The sequence below is a fragment of the Oncorhynchus tshawytscha genome, linkage group LG09 (assembly GCF_018296145.1).
Source record: "Oncorhynchus tshawytscha isolate Ot180627B linkage group LG09, Otsh_v2.0, whole genome shotgun sequence".
NCBI classification, from domain to species: domain Eukaryota; kingdom Metazoa; phylum Chordata; class Actinopteri; order Salmoniformes; family Salmonidae; genus Oncorhynchus; species Oncorhynchus tshawytscha.
In genome coordinates, this window is record NC_056437.1 from 21,752,447 (window position 1) to 21,776,298 (window position 23,852).

General features: G+C 43.2%; 1 protein-coding gene across 5 annotated transcripts in view; it reads left to right on the forward strand.

Moving 5' to 3' along the window:
* The first annotated feature begins 2,405 nt into the window (after positions 1–2,405).
* LOC112257560 (calcineurin B homologous protein 3) overlaps positions 2,406–23,852 on the forward strand; it is a 43,654-nt gene continuing 22,207 nt past the window's right edge. For 3 of the 5 annotated variants that reach the window (XR_002954600.2, XR_002954602.2, XR_002954601.2), the window contains exons 1-3: positions 2,406–2,753; positions 13,276–13,345; positions 13,611–13,691. Coding sequence is in view for 1 of the 5 variants with exons in the window: in XM_024431220.2 (XP_024286988.1) it covers positions 2,690–2,753; positions 13,276–13,345; positions 13,611–13,691 (215 nt within the window). In the remaining 4 variants the exon portion in view is untranslated. Of the gene's footprint in view, positions 2,754–13,275; positions 13,346–13,610; positions 13,692–21,232; positions 21,360–23,852 lie in introns of those variants that run through there. The other 2 variants (XM_024431220.2, XR_002954603.2) reach the window with 2 other exon arrangements.

Here is a 23,852-nt window from a genome sequence, read left to right on the forward strand (position 1 = left end):
TAAGACTATGGCGAAGGTTCACCTTCCAACAAGACAACGACCCCAAGCACACAGCCAAAACAACGCAGGAGTGGCATCAGGACAAGTCTCTGAATGTCCTTGAGTGGCCCAGCCAGAGCCAGAGCCTGGACCTGAACCCAATCTAACATCTCTGGAGAGACCTGAAAATAGCTGTGCAGCGACGCTCCCCATCCAACCTGACAGAGGCTGAGAATATCTGCAAAGAAGAATGGGAGAAACTCCCCAAATACAGGTGTGCCGTGCTTCTAAAGTCATACCCAAAAAGACTTGAGGCTGTAATCGCTGTCAAAGGTGCTTCAACAAAGTACTGAGTAAATGGTCTGAATACTTATGTAAAAGTGATTTCATCAGTGTGGGATGCTCTAATTTACTATTGCAGCACCCAAAGAAAAGAACACAGTTGCACAGGACATACATAGGTAGGACTACAAGGTGTGCATTGAAGAAGTATCGACTGATACTGACTCAATGTATTCTGAGGTAGGCCTATACTCCACCAAAACTCCATTGAGATGTAGGCTTTATCGTGGGGTGGAGTTTAGTCAGCTATGAAAGTAGCCCATGCAATACTTCTTTTTTTTTAAAGAATGTAGTAGGCCTAGCTACCATAGACAACTACATGAGGACACCAAGGTCCAGACCTCAGTAATTTGGGGTCACTTAGAAATGTCCTTATTTTTGAAAGAAAGGCACATTTTTGGTCCATTAAAATAACATCAAATTGATCGGAAATACAGTGTAGACATTGTTAATGTTGTAAATGACCATTGTATCTGGAAAAGGCAAATTTTTTAATAGAATATCTACATAGGCATACAGAGGCCCATTATCAGCAACCATCACTCCTGTGTTCCAATGGCACGTTGTGTTAGCTAATCCAAATGTATCATTTTATAAGGCGAATTGATCATTATAAAAACCTTTTGCAATTATGTTAGCACAGCTGAAAACTGTTGTGCTGATTAAAGGAACAATAAAACTGGCCTTCTTTAGACTAGTTGAGTATCTGGAACAGCAGGATTTGTGAGTTCGATTACAGCCCTAAAATGGCCAGAAACAAATAACTTTCTTCTGAAACTCGTCAGTCTATTCTTGTTCTGAGAAATTAAGGATATTCCATGTGAGAAAATGCCAAGAAATTGAGGATCTCGTACAAAGCTGTGTACTACTCCCTTCACAGAACAGCGCAAACTGTCTCTAACCAGAATAGAAAGAGGAGTGGGAGGCCCCGGTGCACAACTGAGCAAGAGGACAAGTACATTAGAGTGTCTAGATTGAGAGACAGACGCCTCACAAGTTCTCAACTGGCAGCTTCCTTAAATAGTACCAGCAAAACACCAGTCTCAACGTCAACAATGAAGAGACGACTACGGGATGCTGGCCTTCAAGGCAGCCCAAACTTTTGAACGGTAGTGTACAGCAGCCAAGGTGATAATAGCTGGGGTCATTTTTGCTTTTTTTTCTGTTCTCCAAATATAACTTTTTTATTTGAATAGAAATGTACAAGTTGAAGCTTATTTACTACACTTCTATACAATAAAAAACTTCGGACCTCACTAAAATTCTAACAGTCTTACAAGCTACTACACTTATAAGCTACTACACTGTAGCCTAAGTAGGCCACTGCTGACAGTAATAAGAGAACATTCGGAACCCACTACGGTGTTTCCGGTGCCAAGTTTCTGGTCATGTTGCAGCAGTATGTAGGAGGGAGATTCAAAGATGTGAGAAGTGTGCAGGAGGGCTTGTGACAAAAGAGTCTGTAGTTTCAGGGAAAAGGTTGGGTGTTTCAATTGTGGTGGTGGCCATGTTGCTGGGGTTCAGAAATGTCCTGTGCGAGTGAGACAGATTGAAGTTTCCAGGGTGAGAGGAGCACAGAAAGTGTCACATGCTGAGGCAGTGAGGAAAGTAGAGGATGAAGTGCTAAAGGAATGGGAAAGTAGGTCAGTACAGAGTGACCAGAACAGTTTGTGCTTTATTAAGGTTGGCTTCTTGGAATTTATTGCTTTGGTCATTCATTTTACTGCACAGATGGAAAGGAAATCCTAGAAGATTGAATTGGTAGTAGCAGAAGCATAGATGTGTTTGGGTATCAGAGATTTTAGTGCAGAAAAACTACAGGGGGTTTTGAGAGAAGGGGTTCCAGCCTCCCAGGCTGATGACCTGCTGTAGGATCTGTTGGGGCCAAAGTATTGGGCAGGGGTGGATGGGTGTTTTGGAGATAGTGGTATATATATATAGAGAGAGATGGGGGTGCAATTTCCTATTTTTTTATTTCCCTTTTCTGTGAACAGTGCACTTTCCAAACTGAAAGGCAGCAATACACAACAAAGCGCCTGTGTAGTCTGCTAGAAAACCAGACGAAGAAGAAGTAGTGAGACAACTAGATCAAAGGAGACTGCCAAGTTGCGGAAGTGCGCGCTCTGTCTGCAGAGAATGACACCTTGAAATGCATTAGGACCTTGAAGAAACTAGCTTATTACTTAATTATGAGCGCAGCCGGTATCGACCAATAACATGAGTTGGAGTTGGGGATGTGCTAATGAAAAAAGATCTGTTCCACTGAACTGACGCTGTTTCGATTTCAGTAGTTACCAGCGTTGTCCTGAGCGAGACCAATCGTTATTTCCATGCGTCTGGATTGGTCGGCTGGCACGTTTCTCGAGTTATGGGCGCATTACAGTCATTATCTGATGAACCAGAATACAGAGAATTGGCAGAGAAGACGGGCTGTGAGTATTACATTTGTTTCTTGTAGTATACGGGTACAATTGTTGAGAATACTCATTGTTATGGGTCTATGTAATCCTGCGCTAAAATGTATCATTATTGTAAAATGAAACGCCACCACAATACGCAACCCCATTCTCAATAATGAGTATCTTCATAATATACGTCATCAAGTGTAGCGGTAAGTGTTCTGGGGGCTATTTCCATAGCAGAACAGCATGAGTTATATATTGCTGTAGGCTACAGCACTAGTATGAGTATCTTTCCTGCTAGTTGGCGCCGATGCTATCCCTCTTGGACATCAGCGCGCAAAAGTCTTTGACATAACCGGAAAGCTAGTTTCATGTCCACTGTGTCACGAATGTTGAATAAAATTCAATTTGAACTTACTCTGCTGATTGTCTGTCGCGTTGGTTCTTGTATAGTGCGGAATTTGAGACAATATCCACATGAAAGTATAATTAAACTAACTTTTAAAAGCCTGGTAGTGCGTTCAGATCACCTGAAGCATGCGCAGGCAATGCATGCATACTTGCCTAGAGGCCTCCTGTAGACGTTTGTTTACATTGTTTTGCGCATGTGCCATCGGATATAAATATCAATGGAGGTACCAGTGTTTGGAAAGTCAGTTTAATAATACTTTATTACTTTCCTGTGGATATTTCTGCTCAAATTCCTACCCACAAAAGGACAACCCGCACAGACTACTGGTAGAATACATTGAAATTCAATTGTATTCAGCATTCTGGCTTGTGAGAGGACATTTTCAAATCAAACGTATGACATTAATCTCAGACTGTGAACCTGAGGTATTAGTCTGATGATTGTCAGGCATCTAGTAGGCCTACTGCAGTGTCTTTCCTGATACCCTGCAATGAGATGAGCTACCATGTCTAAATTAAAAGCAGAACAATGAGAAGACTGTTTGATCAAATATGGAATGTCCTTGTGACTAAAGTCAGATGAAAGAAATGAGACTTGATAATCGTATTAGACCAGATTAATCATCTATATTTTTTAAAGCTGCAATGAGTAACTTTTTGGGCTACCTGACCAAATTCACAATAACAGATAACTCACATTTCTTTCTCATTGAAAGCAAGTCTAAGAAGCGGTATATCGGTTCTATGTGCTCTATTTCTATGCTTCCCATTCTTAAGTTTAGTTTTTGCATATTTTACTTTCAGATTTGTACACTATTGTAACGACCCTGGGTTTATAAGCGCGGAAATCGACTCTGCCGCATGAGCATGCTTTTGTGGCACAGTCGATAGCGCACTGAACTTCGGACTAGAAGGTCAAGGGTTCGAGACCTGCTCCCTGCCTGTTTCATTACACAATCTTTAAACAGCTGAAAATATAATATTTTTGGTAATGGAAAATATATTTCACAGCAAATTTATACTTGCTTGTTTTGTCACACAAACTGAAATTAGGTGAACTATCAGAATTTTAGCAACCAGGAAATGGTTGCTAAAACTATTAAATCTTAAAAGGGCGATTCTATGCCAGTGTAGCCGAAAATATTTTTGGTATCTTCGATTGTTCTGGCAATTTTCACATAGAAACTTCATTGGATGTTTGACATGCTTTTTGCATTTGTATCGCAAACCATCGCAATCCCGCTAACGGGATCGATATGACAACAGCCAGTGAAAGTGCAGGGCGCCAAATTCCAACAACAGAAATCTCATAATTAAAATTCCTCAAACATTAAGTATTTCACACCATTTTAAAGATACACTTCTTGTTAACCCCACCACAGTGTCCGATTTCAAATAGGCTTTACGGCCAAAGCACCACAAATGATTGTTAGGTCAGAGCCAAGTCACATAAAAACACAGCCATTTTTCTAGCCAAAGAGAGGAGTCACAAAAATCAGAAATAGAGGTATAATTAATCACTAATCTTTGATCTTCATCAGATGACACTCATAGGACTTCATTTTACACAATACATGTATGTTTTGTTCGATAAAGTTCATATTTATATGAAAAACTCTCAGTATACATTGGTGCGTTATGTTCAAAACATCCAGTGATTTTGCAGAGCCACATCAATTTACAGAAATGTTGTTGAAAATACAAGTGTTATACATGGAACTTTAGATACACTTTTCCTTAATGCAACCGCTGTGTCACATTTCAAAAAAGCTTTACGGAAAAAGCAAACCATGCAATAATCTGAGTACGGCGCTCAGAGACCAAAACAGCCAAACAGATATCCGCCATATTGTGCAGTCAATCAGGTTTTTGGCCTGCCATATGAGTTATGTTATACTCACAGACTTCATTCAAACAGTTTTAGAAACTTCCGAGTGTTTTCTATTCAAATATACTAATAATATGCATATATTAGCAACTGGGACTGAGTAGCAGGCAGTTTACTCTGGGCACCTTATTCATCCAAGCTACTCGATACTGCCCCCAGCCATAAGAAGTTTTAATATATCAAAGTACCCTTTTTGATTTTGTTTATTTCAAGACATTGTTTAGAACAATATACTCTACAAGTATATAACATTTCCAGAGTGGGCTCTCTGCTAATTCTTAAGGTTTTATCAGAGGGCATTTTTTCGAAGTTCAAATCAAATCAAATCAAATTTTATTTGTCACATACACATGGTTAGCAGATGTTAATGCGAGTGTAGCGAAATGCTTGTGCTTCTAGTTCCGACAATGCAGTAATAACGAGCAAGTAATCTAACTAACAATTCCAAAAAAAACTACTGTCATACACAGTGTAAGGGGATAAAGAATATGTACATAAGGATATATGAATGAGTGATGGTACAGAGCAGCATAGGCAAGATACAGTAGATGATATCGAGTACAGTATATACATATGAGATAAGTATGTAAACCAAGTGGCATAGTTAAAGTGGCTAGTGATACATGTATTACATAAGGATGCAGTCGATGATATAGAGTACAGTATCAACGTATGCATATGAGATGAACAATGTAGGGTAAGTAACATTATATAAGGTAGCATTGTTTAAAGTGGCTAGTGATATATTTACATCATTTCCCATCAATTCCCATGATTAAAGTGGCTGGAGTAGAGTCAGTGTCATTGACAGTGTGTTGGCAGTAGCCACTCAATGTTAGTGGTGGCTGTTTAACAGTCTGATGGCCTTGAGATAGAAGCTGTTTTTCAGTCTCTCGGTCCCAGCTTTGATGCACCTGTACTGACCTCGCCTTCTGGATGGCAGCGGGGTGAACAGGCAGTGGCTCGGGTGGTTGATGTCCTTGATGATCTTTATGGCCTTCCTGTAGCATCGGGTGGTGTAGGTGTCCTGGAGGGCAGGTAGTTTGCCCCCGGTGATGCGTTGTGCAGACCTCACTACCCTCTGGAGAGCCTTACGGTTGAGGGCGGTGCAGTTGCCATACCAGGCGGTGATACAGCCCGCCAGGATGCTCTCGATTGTGCATCTGTAGAAGTTTGTGAGTGCTTTTGGTGACAAGCCGAATTTCTTCAGCCTCCTGAGGTTGAAGAGGCGCTGCTGCGCCTTCCTCACGATGCTGTCTGTGTGAGTGGACCAATTCAGTTTGTCTGTGATGTGTATGCCGAGGAACTTAAAACTTGCTACCCTCTCCACTACTGTTCCATCGATGTGGATGGGGGTGTTCCCTCTGCTGTTTCCTGAAGTCCACAATCATCTCCTTAGTTTTGTTGACGTTGAGTGTGAGGTTATTTTCCTGACACCACACTCCGAGGGCCCTCACCTCCTCCCTGTAGGCCGTCTCGTCGTTGTTGGTAATCAAGCCTACCACTGTTGTGTCGTCCGCAACCTTGATGATTGAGTTGGAGGCGTGCATGGCCACGCAGTCGTGGGTGAACAGGGAGTACAGGAGAGGGCTCAGAACGCACCCTTGTGGGGCCCCAGTGTTGAGGATCAGCGGGGAGGAGATGTTGTTGCCTACCCTCACCACCTGGGGGCGGCCCGTCAGGAAGTCCAGTACCCAGTTGCACAGGGCGGGGTCGAGACCCAGGGTCTCGAGCTTGATGACGAGCTTGGAGGGTACTATGGTGTTGAATGCCGAGCTGTAGTCGATGAACAGCATTCTCACATAGGTATTCCTCTTGTCCAGATGGGTTAGGGCAGTGTGCAGTGTGGTTGAGATTGCATCGTCTGTGGACCTATTTGGGCGGTAAGCAAATTGGAGTGGGTCAAAGGTGTCAGGTAGGGTGGAGGTGATATGGTCCTTGACTAGTCTCTCAAAGCACTTCATGATGACGGATGTGAGTGCTACGGGCGGTAGTCGTTTAGCTCAGTTACCTTAGCTTTCTTGGGAACAGGAACAATGGTGGCCCTCTTGAAGCATGTGGGAACAGCAGACTGGTATAGGGATTGATTGAATATGTCCGTAAACACACCGGCCAGCTGGTCTGCGCATGCTCTGAGGGCGCGGCTGGGGATGCCGTCTGGGCCTGCAGCCTTGCGAGGGTTAACACGTTTAAATGTCTTACTCACTTCGGCTGCAGTGAAGGAGAGACCGCATGTTTCCGTTGCAGGCCGTGTCAGTGGCACTGTATTGTCCTCAAAGCGGGCAAAAAGTTATTTAGTCTGCCTGGGAGCAAGACATCCTGGTCCGTGACTGGGCTGGGTTTCTTCCTGTAGTCCGTGATTGACTGTAGACCCTGCCACATACCTCTTGTGTCTGAGCCGTTGAATTGAGATTCTACTTTGTCTCTGTACTGGCGCTTAGCTTGTTTGATAGCCTTGCGGAGGGAATAGCTGCACTGTTTGTATTCAGCCATGTTACCAGACACCTTGCCCTGATTAAAAGCAGTGGTTCGTGCCTTCAGTTTCACACGAATGCTGCCATCAATCCACGGTTTCTGGTTAGGGAATGTTTTAATCGTTGCTATGGGAACGACATCTTCAACGCACGTTCTAATGAACTCGCACACCGTATCAGCGTATTCGTCAATGTTGTTGTCTGACGCAATACGAAACATCTCCCAGTCCACGTGATGGAAGCAGTCTTGGAGTGTGGAGTCAGCTTGGTCGGACCAGCGTTGGACAGACCTCAGCGTGGGAGCTTCTTGTTTTAGTTTCTGTCTGTAGGCAGGGATCAACAAAATGGAGTCGTGGTCAGCTTTTCCGAAAGGGGGGCGGGGCAGGGCCTTATATGCGTCACGGAAGTTAGAGTAACAATGATCCAGGGTCTTTCCACCCCTGGTTGCGCAATCGATATGCTGATAAAATTTAGGGAGTCTTGTTTTCAGATTAGCCTTGTTAAAATCCCCAGCTACAATGAATGCAGCCTCCGGATAAATCGTTTCCAGTTTGCAGAGAGTTAAATAAAGTTCGTTCAGAGCCATCGATGTGTCTGCTTGGGGGGGGGATATATACGGCTGTGATTATAATCGAAGAGAATTCTCTTGGTAGATAATGCGGTCTACATTTGATTGTGAGGAATGTTGAAGTTGAAGCTCATTTAGTGGACAGCAAAAACAAGCAAAAATGGCTCAAGCTATTATCACCTTAGCTGCATTAGGTTCATTCACCTCATTCACCTCAATTTGTAATGTTATAGGCCTACCCCTGGAAGGGGGTAAATATGAGAAATGATTCACACCGACACATAGCATCAGGGATTGTTCAGTTAGTTGTAATAATGAATTGCATAAAATCATATATTCTATACATTGATAGGCTCTCTTTTCTCAAATTACATAGTGTTCACATTTGTATTCCTAGGCATTACTAATCAAGCTCCTAACAAACAGACATCCATGGAGCACACAGATGATTGTATTATCACATTCACATAAGTTATTAGAATATTACTTACGATTCTGTATTAATATCAGTGATGTAGTGGTAAAAAAAGGGTGGGTAATGGGAACTATAAACTACAGTGGGCGATGGAGATAAGACGAACAACCACCAATATAACAAAAAAACAAATGTCATTTTTAGAACTGTATTGTTTGCACTTTTAGGGAAGATGGCCATGTGGATATGTTCATATTGAAACATATCTTTCAACATGAACAACCCCAAGTTTGGGAACCACTGCTATAACCTCGCTGCTTGCTTCCTCTCTTTCTCTTCTGCTTCCTCCTGCAAGCATTGCAGCCTGACTCAGCCTCACCACTGAGCGCCACATCGCTATCTGTCTCAGTAGGCTACTCTCTGTAAAGAAAAGCTATTATGAGAACTCAGTAGCCTATTTTCTGCTCCTGCTGAGGTGGGCTACGTTTAACATTAGCTTCTTACTTCATCCTTCTATCTGGCAAAGTAATACTAGCCAAAGCCCTTCAACGTCTCTCCCGGCAGCTAGCCACCTGACTGACTGACATACACTATACAGTACCAGTCAAAGGTTTGGACACATCTACTCATTCCAGGGTTTTTCTTTCTTTTTTACCATTTTCTACATTGTAGAATAATAGTGAAGACATCAACACTATGAAATAACACATATCAAATCATGTAGTAACTAAAAAAGGTGTTAATAAACAAATAAAAATATATTTTATATTTGAGATTCTTCAAAGTAGCTACCCTTTGCCTTTGATAGCTTTGCACACTCTTGGCATTCTCTCAACCAGCTTCACGAGGAATGTTTTTCCAACAGTATAGAAGGAGTTCCCACATATGCTGAGCACTTGTTGGCTGCTATTGTTGTTGTAAAAATGTATGTAACCATTATTTAACTAGGCAAGTCAGTTAAGAAGACATTTTTATTTACAATAACGGCCTACACCGGCCAAACCAGGACGACGCGGGGCCAATTGTGCAACGCCCTATGGGACTCCCAATCATGACCGGTTAAGATACACCCTGGATTCAAACCTTTTCCTTCACTCTTCCGTCCAACTTATCCCAAACCATCTCAATTGGGTTGCGGTCTCGTGATTGTGGAGGCCAGGTCATCTGATGCAGCACTCCATCATTCTCCTTGGTCAAATAGCTGTAGTGACCATAACATTGTGGCAATAATAAGGAAAGCCGAAGTGCCAAAGGCTGGGACTAAAGTAATTTATAATGTTGAGTCTTTTGAGTCTTTTGTTGAAAATGTATGTTGGTCTGATGTGTATGAAGAGGTGAATCCAGATGCAGCGTTGGAAGTATTTATTAAATTATTCATGCCAATTGTTGAAAAGCATGCACCTGTTAAGAAATTAACTGTGAGAACTGTTAGAGCCCCCTGGATGGATGATGAATTGAAAAATGTTATGGTTCAAACAAATTATGCAAAAGAGGTGGCAAACAAGTCAGGCTGCTCATCTGATTGGTTGATATACGGTAAACTGAGACATTTTGTGACTTAACTAAAAGAAGAATCAATTATATTTCCAAACAAAGATAAATGACATGAAACACAATGGAAAAAGACTTTGGAGTACATTAAATGATATAATGGGCAGAAAGCACAATTCATCTCCATCTTTCATTGAAGTTGATAGTTCATTTATAACAAACGCTTTCGATAATGCCAATCGTTCAATTACTATTTTGCTAGTAAGGTGGAAAAACTTACGGTAGCAGAATGTATTGCCAGCCCTATTTGCTATATATTTAACCAAAGGGGTGTGTGTGTGTGTGTGTGTGTGTGTGTGTCCACAGATGTGGAAGGATGCTAAAGTAATTCTACTGCCTAAAAATAGTAAAGCACCCTACTGGAGTGCTGATTTAAGGTAGATACTGTATGTATAGGGGTATATGAAAAAAAGAACAGTGGGTGGGTGTATGTGAGTGCGTGCGTGTGTAGAGTCAGTATAAATGTGTGTGTGTTGGAGTGTCAGTGTGCGTGAGTGTGTAGAATCCTGTCAGTCTGTTAGAGACAGTGAAAAAATACAAGGGACAGGTAGTCTGTATAGCTATTTGGCGGTCTTAAGGCTTGGGGATATAAACTGTTCAGGAGCCTGTTTGTGTCAGACTTGATGCACCGGTACCTCTTGCCGTGCGGAAGCAGAGAGAACAGTCTATGGCTTGGGTGGAGTCTTTAACGATTTTTCAGGCATTCCTTTCACACCGCCTGATAAGAGGTCCTGGATGGCAGGGCGCTCGGCCCCTGCCATGCACTGGGCTGTCTGTACCATCCTCACATTGCCATGTGATCCAGGACAGTGATGTTGCCATAACAAACAGTGATGCAGCCAGTCAGGATGCTCTTAATGGTGCAGCTCTATAACTGTTTGAGGATTTGAGGGCCCACGCCAAAACTTTTCAACCTGTTGAGGGGGAAGCGGCACTGTCACACCTTCTTCACGACTGCGCACGTGTGTGTGAACTATTTTAAGTCCTTAGTGATTTGTACACCATAGAGCTTGAAGCTCTCGACATGCTCCACTTCAGCCCTGTCGATGTGGATGGGGGCATGCTCCCCCCATTTGCTGTAGTCCATGATCAGCTCTTTGGTCTCCCTGACATTGAGGGAGAGGTTGTCCCGGCACCACACTTCCAGGTCACTGACCTCCTCCCAGTCTCATTGTCGCCAGTGATCAGGCCTACCACTGTCGTGTCTTCAGCAAACTTGATGATGGTGTTGGAGAAATCGTGGGTGAACAGAAGGGGACTAAACTTACACCCCTGTGGCATAAGCGTGGCAGAGGGGATGTTGCCTACCCTCTTCACCTGGGGTCGGCCATCAGGAAGTCCCAGGGTCCTGAGCTTGGAGGGGAAACTGGTGTTGAAAGCTGAGCTGTAGTCAATTAACATTATTCTCACATAGGTATTCCTCTTTTCTAGGTGGGTGAGGGCAGTGTGGAGTGTAATTGACATTGTGTCACCTATGTGGAGAATCCATTGAGTTGGATAGCCATTGGGGGTGTCTTGTCTGAAAGCTGAAAGCAATCAGAGCATATCCGCAATCAGAGTTAATCAATTTTATAGAATGGAGGAAGAGGTGGCTGGTTCTCCCTTGGCCTTAATCTTGCCAGGACTCCCCTCTCTTGCCTCTGTAATGCCGGCATTTCCTTTTGGATACCCCAAAAAATGGTGTAGAGCACTCACCTTGTACTGCGCTGACTCCGATGACAGATTGGTTTTAAAAAAAGGACAATAAGATGATAGTTGAAGCTGTATTGTTAGATTTCTTCTAGATCTCTTCTAGTTATGAGAAATATTACTGCGATGAAGATTCCAGATTGTTTGCACAATCAAATTCTATTCAGCTCAGACACACATGCATACCCCACAAGACATGCCATCAGGGGTTTCTTCAGTCCCCAAGTCCAAAACGAGTTCATGACAATGCACTGTATTATACAGAGCCATGATCTCATCGAACTCCCTTCCAACTCAAGAAAACAGCAGAATTACCGTAAAAAATAATAATAATAATTGAATTATATCACATGGAACGGTGGGGACAGTGAGGGGACAAACACACACACTCTAACACACAATTTTTGTTGTATTGTTTGTATATCGTTGTATTTTAAATTTGTGTGACTGTCCTTGTCCATCAGTGTTTTGTTGCATGTCATGTTTTGTGTGAACCCCAGGAAGAGTAGCTGCTGCTTCTGCAAAAGTTCATGGGGATCCAAATAAACAAATAACAGTGTAGGCCTGACTGAGCCACCATGAATAATAGATTAGATACTTTGTGTATAGCTTCAGAAAAACATGCAAGCAATGAGGCCGTGAACAGACCGGTTTTCTTCACCATCTCTATTGTCTGAAATCCCCACCCTCAGTGAGTCTCCTCATACCACTGGTAATCCAACATTAGATCTTCACATACTGGTATGCCCGTACAATATACCTAGGAATGTATCACATGCGGCTGGTCGCCCCATAATTGGGGAGGACGGACTCATAGTAATGGCTAGAATGGATTCAATGGAATGGTAAATAACTCATCCAAGATATGGTTGATACCATTCCATTCACTCTGTTCCAGCTGTTATTATGAGCTGTCCTTCCCTCGGCAGCCACTTTTTCACACACTGAAACACTCACACTCACTCACTCACACACACACAAACTCTTAATTGAAGTATTGTGGCGATTAGATAGATAGATATTAGATATCAGTCCTTGTTTGAATGCATTTGAATACTTTGAGCTCATTACATGTAATACACAGTTTAATAAACATTTATTACTGTATTTTTCTAAACTACAATGAGAATGCAATGTGAAATCGTTTTTACATTTGAATATACAAATCCACTGGCATCAACTAAAAATAATGCTGAATAAACATTCAGCCCTACTCTCTGCTTATACTATGTGTGTATACAGTGTTAGTCCTGAGGATGTCAAATCAGGCAAACTGAATGATAAATTAGACATAACTTCAAGACACAAACAAAATGTAGTTGGCCAAAGTTAAAAAACAATTGTGTTCCGTCAACATCATTACTCTGCAGTCCGTCATGGTTTCCTGCTCATTCAATGTTAACTGATGTGCTGCCTGGCATTTTGCTAATAAGAGGCCTCTTGAAGATACATTTGAGTTCTCCTTCATCCATCTATGTCTCTAACCTGCTGTGGTAGGCTGGCAGGATGTCCCTCTCTGTCTTGGACTCATGACAGTCCTTTTTTTTGTTCCTCAGTTTCCTTCGAGCAAATTGGAATCCTGCACAAAAGATTCAAGCAGTTGAGCCACAATGAAGACATGCTGAGGTAGGACTCCCTAATAATGTTTGACATTCATACACTCTGTAAAGGCCCATTCTAACACACTTTATTTTTTAACTTGTGCTGTTACTATGGGGACACACATGGGTGTATCCTGGCATAATACATTTCTGGTGAAGTGGTTCTTCCCAATTCTTTATAATAAACTAGTCTAACAGGTTTTGGTTTGGCTTTTGTTGAGCAAGATGTTATAAGTGACCAGCTTCCTGGTGCACACCTTTTAATTATCTCCTTGTCTTTTCACTTGTAGGAGAGCTGACCTCGACACAATTCCAGACCTGGCATGCAATCCAATCCGCACCCAAATTATAGAGGCCTTCTTTGACAAAAGGTAGATTATCGTGTTCCCGTCAAGTACACAACTAAGGGCTCTATTTTAACAAACCAAACGCAAAGTAAATCTTAGCAGTTGAGTGGTGGTGTGTCTGAAATATTTGGGCTATTTTGACAGCGGGAACAATGGCCGTAACACCTGGCGTTAGCGTAAAGAGGCAGACTTTTCTTTGAATGAATATAAATTGTTGGTGTGACGTGGGCTTGATCCCTCACTTGATCCCTGCTTCAACTTGTAACAAGATTTGTAAATGTTCTAATAAGATTAGTCTACCTTCGACGTTGCTATGGCGAAGTAGAATTGTAAAGGCAAAGAAACAGGCAATCAATAGTTCCTGCAATTTGACATTCAGATCCAACAGATGACAGTGGAAAATGGTTTCTTTATATATAAATGAAAAACAATAATTTGACATTGTCACGGTCGTCCTCCTCTTCATCTAAAGAGGAGAGGCGAGATAGATCGGAGGACCAAAATGCGGCGTGGTATGTGTTCATCATTCATTTTAATACAGAAAACACTGAACACTGAAACCCTATACAAAAACAATAAACGAAATAACAACCATGAAGCTAAATGCAAACTGCGCTGAAACAAGCAATCAACATAGACAATCACCCACAAACAAACAGTGCAACCCAGGCTATCTAAGTATGATTCTCAATCAGAGACAACTGACACCTGCCTCTGATTGAGAACCATACTAGGCCGAAACATAGAAATACCCAAATCATAGAAAAACAAACATAGACTTCACGCCCTGACCATACTAAATAATGACAAAACGAAGGAAATAAAGGTCAGAACGTGACAGACTTTCACAACTTGATGTTTCTAAATAGGCATATTTCATTCAGTGGGCATCGTACATAATGAGTCAAGTTTCACAGGAGCTGGATATAAATAATATCCATAGCCTATAATGAGACTTTGGGGTTTCAAGACACATGTAGTTTTTTTAGACACATTCAGGGCTTGACATTAACGCAACTCCGGTAAATAAAAATGTTGGACAAGAAGAATATAGATTTGAGTTGTCCGAATGGACAAAAGTGCTATTTTAATATAACATTGGGCATAGGCTATTCTATTGATTAGTCTACTGTGTTCCTCTGCTGGCAAGATCCATGCCATAACCAACTAAATAAATATCCCCATTAGCGTTGCCTGAAATGTGCCCTTTGGCGCATGTTTTTTAAGGGCACACCTCAGATATTTCTTACCCTCCCACCTCAACGCAAGCAAGCTGATATTAGACACGTCAATTACCAATCCTGGGGCAAGGTTTGGAAAATAGCAGTGCGCTGGCTTTAACAAATTGAAATTGCTAACGAGCGTGCGTTTGACAATTGGGCTGGCTTAACACCAGTCGAAAATAGAACCCAAAAAGTGAACTTCTCTCAAGATGCTCCTATCTACCTAGTGTGATTTTCATTAAACAGTAGGTTTGGTGGTGCCTCACATAGATGTCAAATGTCAGCCTCATCTAGAAACAACCCCTAGCCTTTAGCCCCTAGCCGTTGGTCACTACCACCTAGCACTTGTGTAGACCGGAAAAGGTTTGAATATTAAGTTTCTTTCCAAAATGATATATATCCTTTTTCAGAAATCTTGATAAATGAGCTTTTATTGTTTTAAAGAACTTATGAAAGAGTGAAAAAAAACATCAATCTTATCATGGCATAGTGTTGCTCAATGACAGATAGGCATGTATTTATTTTCAATCACTTGATGGTTTCATTTCAGAGAGACAAATAATGTTTTTTCAGCAAAACGAAAAGTATACAAAATATTAAGAAAACTTCCTCTTTCCATGACAGACTGACCAGGTGAATCCAGGTGAAAGCTATGATCCCTTATTGATTGTCACTTGTTAAATCCACTTCAATCAGTGTAGATTAAGTGAAGGAGACTAAAGAAGGATTTTTAAGCATTGAAACAATTGAGAAATGGATTGTGTATGTGTGCCATTCAGAGGGTGAATGGGAAAGACCAAAAATGTAAGTGCCTTTGAACGGGGTATGGTAGTAGGGGTCAGGAACACTGATATGTGTCCGGAACTGCAATGCTGCTGGGTTTTTCACGCTCAACATTTTCCTGTGTGTATCAAGAATGGTCCACCACCCATAGGACATCAAGCCAACCGGTCAGGATGCTCTCTGGTGCTGCTGTGGAACTTTTTGAGGATCTGAGGATCCATGCCATATCTTTTCAGTCTCCTGAGGGGGAATATCTCTTGTCATGCCCTCTTCACGATTGTCTTGGTGTGTTTGGACCATGATAGTTTGTTGGTGAACTTGAAACTCCACCTCTACAATACAGCCCAACAATGTTAATGAGGGCCTGTTCGGCCCTTCTTGTCCTGTAGTCCAGCTCCTTTGTCTTGCTCACATTGAGGGAGAGGTTCTTGTCTTGACACCACACTGCCAGGTCTCTGACCTCCTCCCTATAGGCTGTCTCATCACTGTTGGTGATCAGGCCTACCATTGTTGTGTCGTCAGCAAACTTAATGATGGTGTTGGAGTCGTGTTTGGCCACGCAGTCGTGGGTGAACGGAGAGTACAGGAGGGAACTAGGCATGCACCTCTGAGGGGCCCCGGTGTTGAAGATCAGCGTGGCAGATGTGTTGTTGCCTACCCTTACCACGTGGGGGTGGCACGTCAGGAAGTTCAGAATCCAGTTGCAGAGGGAAGTGTTTAGTCCCAGGGTCCTTAGCTTAGTGATGAGCTTTGAGGGCACTATGGTGTTGAACGCTGAACTGTAGTCAATGCATAGCATTCTCAAATACTGTAGGTGTTTCTTTTGTCCAGGTGTGAAAGGACAGTGTGGAGTGCGATTTAGATTGCATCATATGTGGATCTGTTTTTAGGTTGTATGCGAATTGGAGTGGGTCTAGGGTTTCCGGGATGATGGTGTTGACGTGACCCATAGCCAGCCTTTCAAAGCACTTCATGGCTACCGACGTGAGTGCTACGGGCTATAGCAATTTAGACAGGTTACCTTCGCTTCCTTGGGCACAGGGACTATGGTGGTTTGCCTGAAACATGTAGGTATTACGGACTCGGTCAGAGAGAGGTTGAAAATGTCAGTAAAGACACTTGCCAGTTGGTCCGCTTATGCTGTGAGTACACGCCCTGGTAATCCATCTGGCCCCACAGCCTTGTGAATGTTGACCTTTTTAAAGGTCTTGCAAACGTCAGCTACGAAGAGTGGGATCACACAGTCATCCGGAACAATTGGTGCTCTCGTGCACGCTTCAGTGTTGCTTGCCTTGAAGCGAGCATAAAAGGCATTTAGCTCATCTGGTAGGCTTGTTACTGGGCATCTCGCGGCTGGGTTTCCCTTAAGTCCGTAATAGTTTGCAAGCCCTGCCACATCCGACGAGCTTCAGAGCCCGTGTGTAGTAGGATTCAAACTTAGTCCTGTATTGATGCTTTGCATGTTTGATGGTTCGTCTGAGGGCATAGTGGGATTTATAATAAGCGTCCGGATTAGTCTCCCGCTCCTTGAAAGTGGCAGCTCTAGCCTTTAGCTCGGTGCAGATGATGCCTGTAATCCATAACTTCTGGTTGGGATATGTACAGTGAGGGGAAAAAAGTATTTTGCTGCTGATTTTGTACGTTTGCCCACTGACAAAGAAATGATCCGTCTATAATTTTAATGGTAGGTTTATTTAAACAATGAGAGACAGGATAACAACAAAAAAATCCAGAAAAACACATGTCAAAAATGTTATAAATTTATTTGCATTTTAATGAGGGAAATAAGTATTTGACCCCTCTGCAAAACATGACTTAGTGACTTAGTACTTGTACTTAGTACTTGGTGGCAAAACCCTTGTTGGCATTCACAGAGGTCAGACGTTTCTTGTAGTTGGCCACCAGGTTTGCACTCATCTCAGGAGGAATATTGTCCCACTCCTCTTTGCAGATCTTCTGCAAGCCATTAAGGTTTCGAGGCTGATGTTTGGCAACTCGAACCTTCAGCTCCCTACACAGATTTTCTATGGGATTAAGGTCTGAAGACTGGCTAGGCCACTCCAGGACCTTAATGTGCTTCTTCTTGAGCCACTCCTTTGTTGCCTTGGCCATGTGTTTTGGGTCCTTGTCATGCTGGAATACCCATCCATGGTCCATTTTCAATGCCCTGGCTGAGGGAAGGAGGTTCTCACCCAAGAATTGACCGTACATGGCCCCGTCCATCGTCCCTTTGATGCGGTGAAATTGTCCTGTCCCCTTAGCAGAAAAACATACCCAAAGCATAATGTTTCCACCTCCATGTTTGACGGTGGGGATGATGTTCTTGGGGTCATAGGCAGCATTCCTCCTCCTCCAAACATGGCGAGTTGAGTTGATGCCAAAGAGATCCATTTTGGTCTCATCTGACCACAACACTTTCACCCAGTTGTCAACTGAATCATTCAGATGTTCATTGGCAAACTTCAGACGGGCATGTATATGTGCTTTCTTGAGCAGGGAGACCTTGCGGGCGCTGCAGGATTTCAGTCCTTCATGGCGTAGTGTGTTACCAATTGTTTTCTTGGTGACTATGGTCCCAGCTGCCTTGAGATCATTGACAAGATCCTCGCGTGTAGTTCTGGGCTGGTTCCTCACCATTCTCATGATCATTGCAACTCCACAAGGTGAGATCTTGCATGGAGCCCCAGGCAGAGGGAGATTGACAGTTCTTTTGTGTTTCTTCCATTTGTGAATAATCGCACCAGCTGTTGTCACCTTCTCACCAAGCTGCTTGGCGATGGTCTTGTAGCCCATTCCAGCCTTGTGTCGGTCTACAATCTTGTCCCTGACATCCTTGGAGCGCTCTTTGGTCTTGGCCATGGTGGAGAGTTTGGAATCTGATTGATTGATTGCTTCTGTGGACAGTTGTCTTTTATACAGGTAACAAGCTGAGATTAGGAGCACTCCCTTTAAGAGTGTGCTCCTAATCTCAGCTCGTTACCTGTATAAAAGACACCTGGGAGCCAGAAATCTTTCTGATTGAGAGGGGGTCAAATACTTATTTCCCTCATTAAAATGTAAATTAATTTATAACATTTTTGACATGCGTTTTTCTGGATTTTGTTGTTGTTTTTCTGACTCTCACTGTTCAAGTAAACCTACCATTAAAATTATAGACTGATCATTTCTTTGTCAGTGGGCAAACGTACAAAATCAGCAGGGGATCAAATACTTTTTTCCCTCACTGATGTACAGTCACTGTGGGGACGATGTCGTCGATGCACTTACTGATGATGCCAGTGACTGTTGTGGTATTTTCCTCAATGCCATTAGATGAATCACGGAACGTATTCCAGTCTGTGCTAGCAAAACAGTCCTGTAGCGTAGCGTCCATGTCATCTGACCACTTCCGTATTGAGCGAGTCACTGGTACTTCTTTAGTTTTTGCTTGTAAGCACGAATCAGGAGGATAGAATTGTGGTCAGATATGCTGGTATAAATTAGGTAAAATGGATTTAAGTTTACCTGCATTAAATTCCCCGGCCACTAGAATTGCCACTTCTGAATGAGCATTTTCTTGTTCGTTTATGGCCTTATACAGCTCGTTGAGTGTGGTGTTAGTGCCAGCATCAGTTTGTGGTGGTAAATAGACAGCTACTAATAATATAGATGATAACTCTATTGGTAGATAGTGTGGTCTACAGTTTATCATGATGTACTCTACCTCAGGCAAGCAATACCTCGAGACTTCTTCAGTATTAGACATCGCGCTCCAGCAGTTATTGACAAATGGACAATCACCCCAGCCCCTTGTCTTACCAGACATAGCTGCTCTGTCCTGCTGGTGCACGGAAAACCCAGCCAGCTCAATATTATTTGTGTCAGTGGTATTTGGTATTTTATTAGGTTCCCCATTAGCTATTGCCTAAGCAGCAGCTACTCTTCCTGGGGTCCACACAAAACATATGACATATGACATCATTAGACAAGAACAGCTCAAGGACACAACTACATACACTTTTAAAAAGGCACACGTAGCCTACATATCAATGCATCCACACAAACTATCTGGGTCAAATAGTGGAGAGTCGTTGTGCCGCGAGATGTTGCTTTCTGTTTTATTAAACCAGGTTTAACTGTTTGTTTGAGCAATATGAGATGGAAGGAAGTTCCATGCAATTTTTATTTTACCTTTTATTTAACTAGGCAAGTCAGTTAAGAACAAATTCTTATTTTCAATGACGGCCTAGGAACAGTGGGTTAACTGCCTGTTCAGGGGCAGAACGACAGATTTGTACCTTGTCAGCTTGGGGGTTTGAACTTCCAACCTTCCGGTTGCTAGTCCACCACGCTAACCACTAGGCTACGCTGCCGCCCCAGATAAGGGCTCTATATAATACTGTACGCTTTCTTGAATTTGTTCTGGATTTGTGGACTATGAAAAGACCCCTGGTGGCATGTCTGGTGGGATAAGTGTGTGTGTCAGAGCTGTGTAAGATGACTATGCGAACAATTTGGGATTTTCAACACATGAATGTTTCTTATAAAAAGAAGTGATGCAGTCAGTCTCTCCTCAACTCTTAGCTAAGAGAGACTGGCATGCATAGTATTTATCTCAGCCCTCTGATTACAATTAAGAGCAAAACGTGCCGCTCTGTTCTGGGCCAGCTGCAACTTAACTAGGTATTTCCTTGCCGCACTGGACCACACAACTGGACAATAATCAAGATTAGACAAAACTAGATCCTGCAGAACTTGCTTTTTGGAGTGTGGTGTCAAAAAAGCAGAGCATATCTTTATTATGGACAGACCTCTCCCCATCTTTGCAACCATTGAATCTATATGTTTTGACCATGACAGTTTACAATCTAAGGTAACGCCAAGTAATTTAGTCTCCTCAACTTGTTCAACAGCCACACCATTCATTACCAGATTCAACTGGAACATAAGATATTACAGTTTTTAATGTCCCGTTGGTAGGATAGTCTTGACCGTAGTTCATCAAGTTTGTTTTCCAGTGATTGCTCGTGATTGATCGTTGGTCAATTAGACTCCTGAACAGGTAATCAAATGGCTACCCGGACTATTTGCATTGTGTGCCCCCCCCCCACAAACCCCTCTTTTACGCTGCTGCTACTCTGTTTATCATATATACATAGTCACTTTAACTATACATTAATGTACATACTACCTCAATTGGCCTGACCAACCAGTGCTCCCGCACATTGGTTAACCGGGTTATCTGCATTGTGTCCCACCACCCGCCAACCCCCCTTTACGCTACGCTCCTGCTACTCTTTGTTCATCATATATGCATAGTCACTTTAACCATATCTACATGGTCGTACTACCTCGATCAGCGTGACTAACCGGTCTCTATATGTAGCCTTGCTACTGTTATTTTTACTGTTTTTATTTCTTTACTTACCTATTGTTCACCTAATACCTTTTTTGCACTGTTAGTTAGAGCCTGTAAGTAAGCATTTCAGTGTAAGGTCGGCGCACTTGACAGATAAACTTTGATATGATTTGAATCGATGGTAGTGGTGATTTACTCACTCTCCTCTGAATCCTCACAAGGCACCCCCACCTCCTCCCTCTGTATCTCTGCCTTCACGCGAATGACAGGGATTTGGGCCTGGTCTCCGGAATGTAGCATATCCTTCGTGTCAGACTCATTAAAGAAAACATTTTCGTCCAATTCGAGGTGAGTAATCACTGTTTTGATGTCTGGAAGCTCTTTTCAGTCGTAAGAGACAGTAGCAGCAACTTTATGTACAAATAAGTTACAAACAATGCGAATAAACACAACAGCACAGTTGGTTTGGAGCCCTTAAAACGGCAGCCATCCCCTCCGGAACCTATATATCATTATATCCTGACTAGTCTCCCAGTTCCTGCCGCTGAAAAACATCCCCACAACAAAGGGCTACCCAGACCCCTCTTTTACACTGCTGCTACTGTCACGACTTCTGCCGAAGTCGTTGCCTCTCCTTGTTCGGGCGGTGCTCGGCGTTCGACATCACCGGTCTTCTAGCCATCATTGATCCATTTTTCCCTACCCACGGGATACAACGGAGATACTGCCGGCTGCCAGGGTTTCCTCCTTAAGCTGAACTTGTATCTGGCCACGGTCTCCCCAGTACCATCTGACCGTGAGAAGAGTTACGCCCTCGTCTCATGCCTCACCAGGAAAGCCCTGGAATGGGCCAGCGCTGTGTGTAGAAGGGAGGATGCGGCGTTGGACCATTTTGAGGAGTTCACCCGCCAATTCCGGGTAGTATTTGACCATCCACCCGAAGGCAAAGCAGCGGGTGAGCTCCTCTATCATCTGAGGCAGGAGACGAGGAGTGCACAGGAGTTTGCTTTGGAGTTTAGGACCTTGGCTGCCGGCGCTGGATGGAGCGACAGGGCCCTGATCGACCATTACCGTTGTAGTCTACGCGAGGACGTCCGTCGGGAGCTGGCCTGTAGAGACACCACCCTCACCTTCGACCAGCTGGTGGACATGTCCATCAGGCTGGACAACATGCTGGCTACTCGTGGACGTCTAGATCGGGGTCTGGTTGTTCCATCCTCCCGCACCCTCTCTCCCGAACCTATGGAATTGGGAGGGATGGTGCGCAGGGAGACCGGAGGGGGTTCCCGCTCGAGCACCATTCATGGTCGCAGAGGGCACACTGCTGGTCGGTGCCGGGTTGGTTCCTCTGGGAATAGAGAAAACAGGCAGGGCATTCTGGCATCACCCCAGGTGAGTAGGCACCATTCTCATCCAGAGCCCTCTGTTGCACTAATGTTTGTCTCGGTCTCTTTTCCTGATTTTTTTCCCCCCCTGCATTCCCAGTATAAGGCGCTAGTAGATTCAGGTGCGGCTGGAAAGTTTAGCTCATAGTTTAGGGATCCCTATTGTTCCTGTGGATATGCCTTTCCCTATTCATGCCTTAGATAGTCGACCATTAGGGTCAGAGATTCTGTTAGATATATGTGTATAGGTGGCAGGGAAGTCAGGCGCAGGAGAGTCAAAAGGAGTGTAAAATGGAGTCTTTTAATAAATGTCCAAGTACATGCTCCATAACACTAAATAGAAAAAATGAATATAAACAAATATGGGTACGAAGACCCGTCGCGCACATATATAAAAAACACTACACTGACAATAAACAATCTCTGACAAAGACATGAGGGGAAACAGAGGGTTAAATACACAACAGGTAATGAATGGGATTGAAAACAGGTGTGTGGGAAGACAAGACAAAACCAATGGAAAATGAAAAATGGATCAATGATGGCTAGAAGACCGGTGACATCGAACGCCGAGCACCGCCCGAACAAGAAGAGGCAACGACTTCGGCAGAAGTCGTGACAGCTACTCTCTGTTCATTATCTATGCATAGTCACTTTAACTCTACCTACATGTACATATTACCTGAATTACCTTGACTAACCAGTGCCCCCCCCCGCACATTGACTCTGTGCTGGTACCCCCTGTATATAGCCTCGCTATTCTTGTTTTACTGCTGCTGTTTAATTATTTGTTACTTTTATTTTCTATTTATCCATTTTTTTACTTAACCAACAATGCAGTTCTAAGAAAAATAAGTGTTAAAGGGCTTGTAAGTAAGCATTTCACTGTAAGGTCTACACCTGTTGTATTCAGCGCATGTGACATACAATTTTATTTTATTTGATGCTGCCACCACCATGCTTTACCGTAGGGATGGTGCCAGGTTTCCTCGAGACGTAATGCTTGGCATTCAGGCTAAGGAGTTCAATCTTGGATTCATCAGACCAGAGAATCTTGTATCTTATGTTCTGAGAGTCCTTTATGTGCCTTTGGCAAACTCTTTAAGCGGGCTGTCATGTGCCTTTTACTGAAGAGTGGCTTCCGTTTTGCCACTCTACCATAAAGGCCTGATTGGTGGAGTGCTGCATGGCTGGTTATCCTTCTGGAAGGTTTTCCCATCTCCACTGAGGAACTCTGGAACTCTGTCAGAGTGACCATTGGGTTCTTGGTCACCTCCCTGACTATGGCCCTTCTCCTCCAATTGCTCAGTTTGGCCAGGCGGCTAGCTGTTGGAAGAGTCTTGGTGGTTCCAAACTTCTTATGGCTGCAGCGACAAGGGCAGTATTGAGTAGCTTGGATGAAAGGTGCCCTGCTTAAGTACTGCAGTGCATCTCCTCCTCATGGACTGCACCAGAT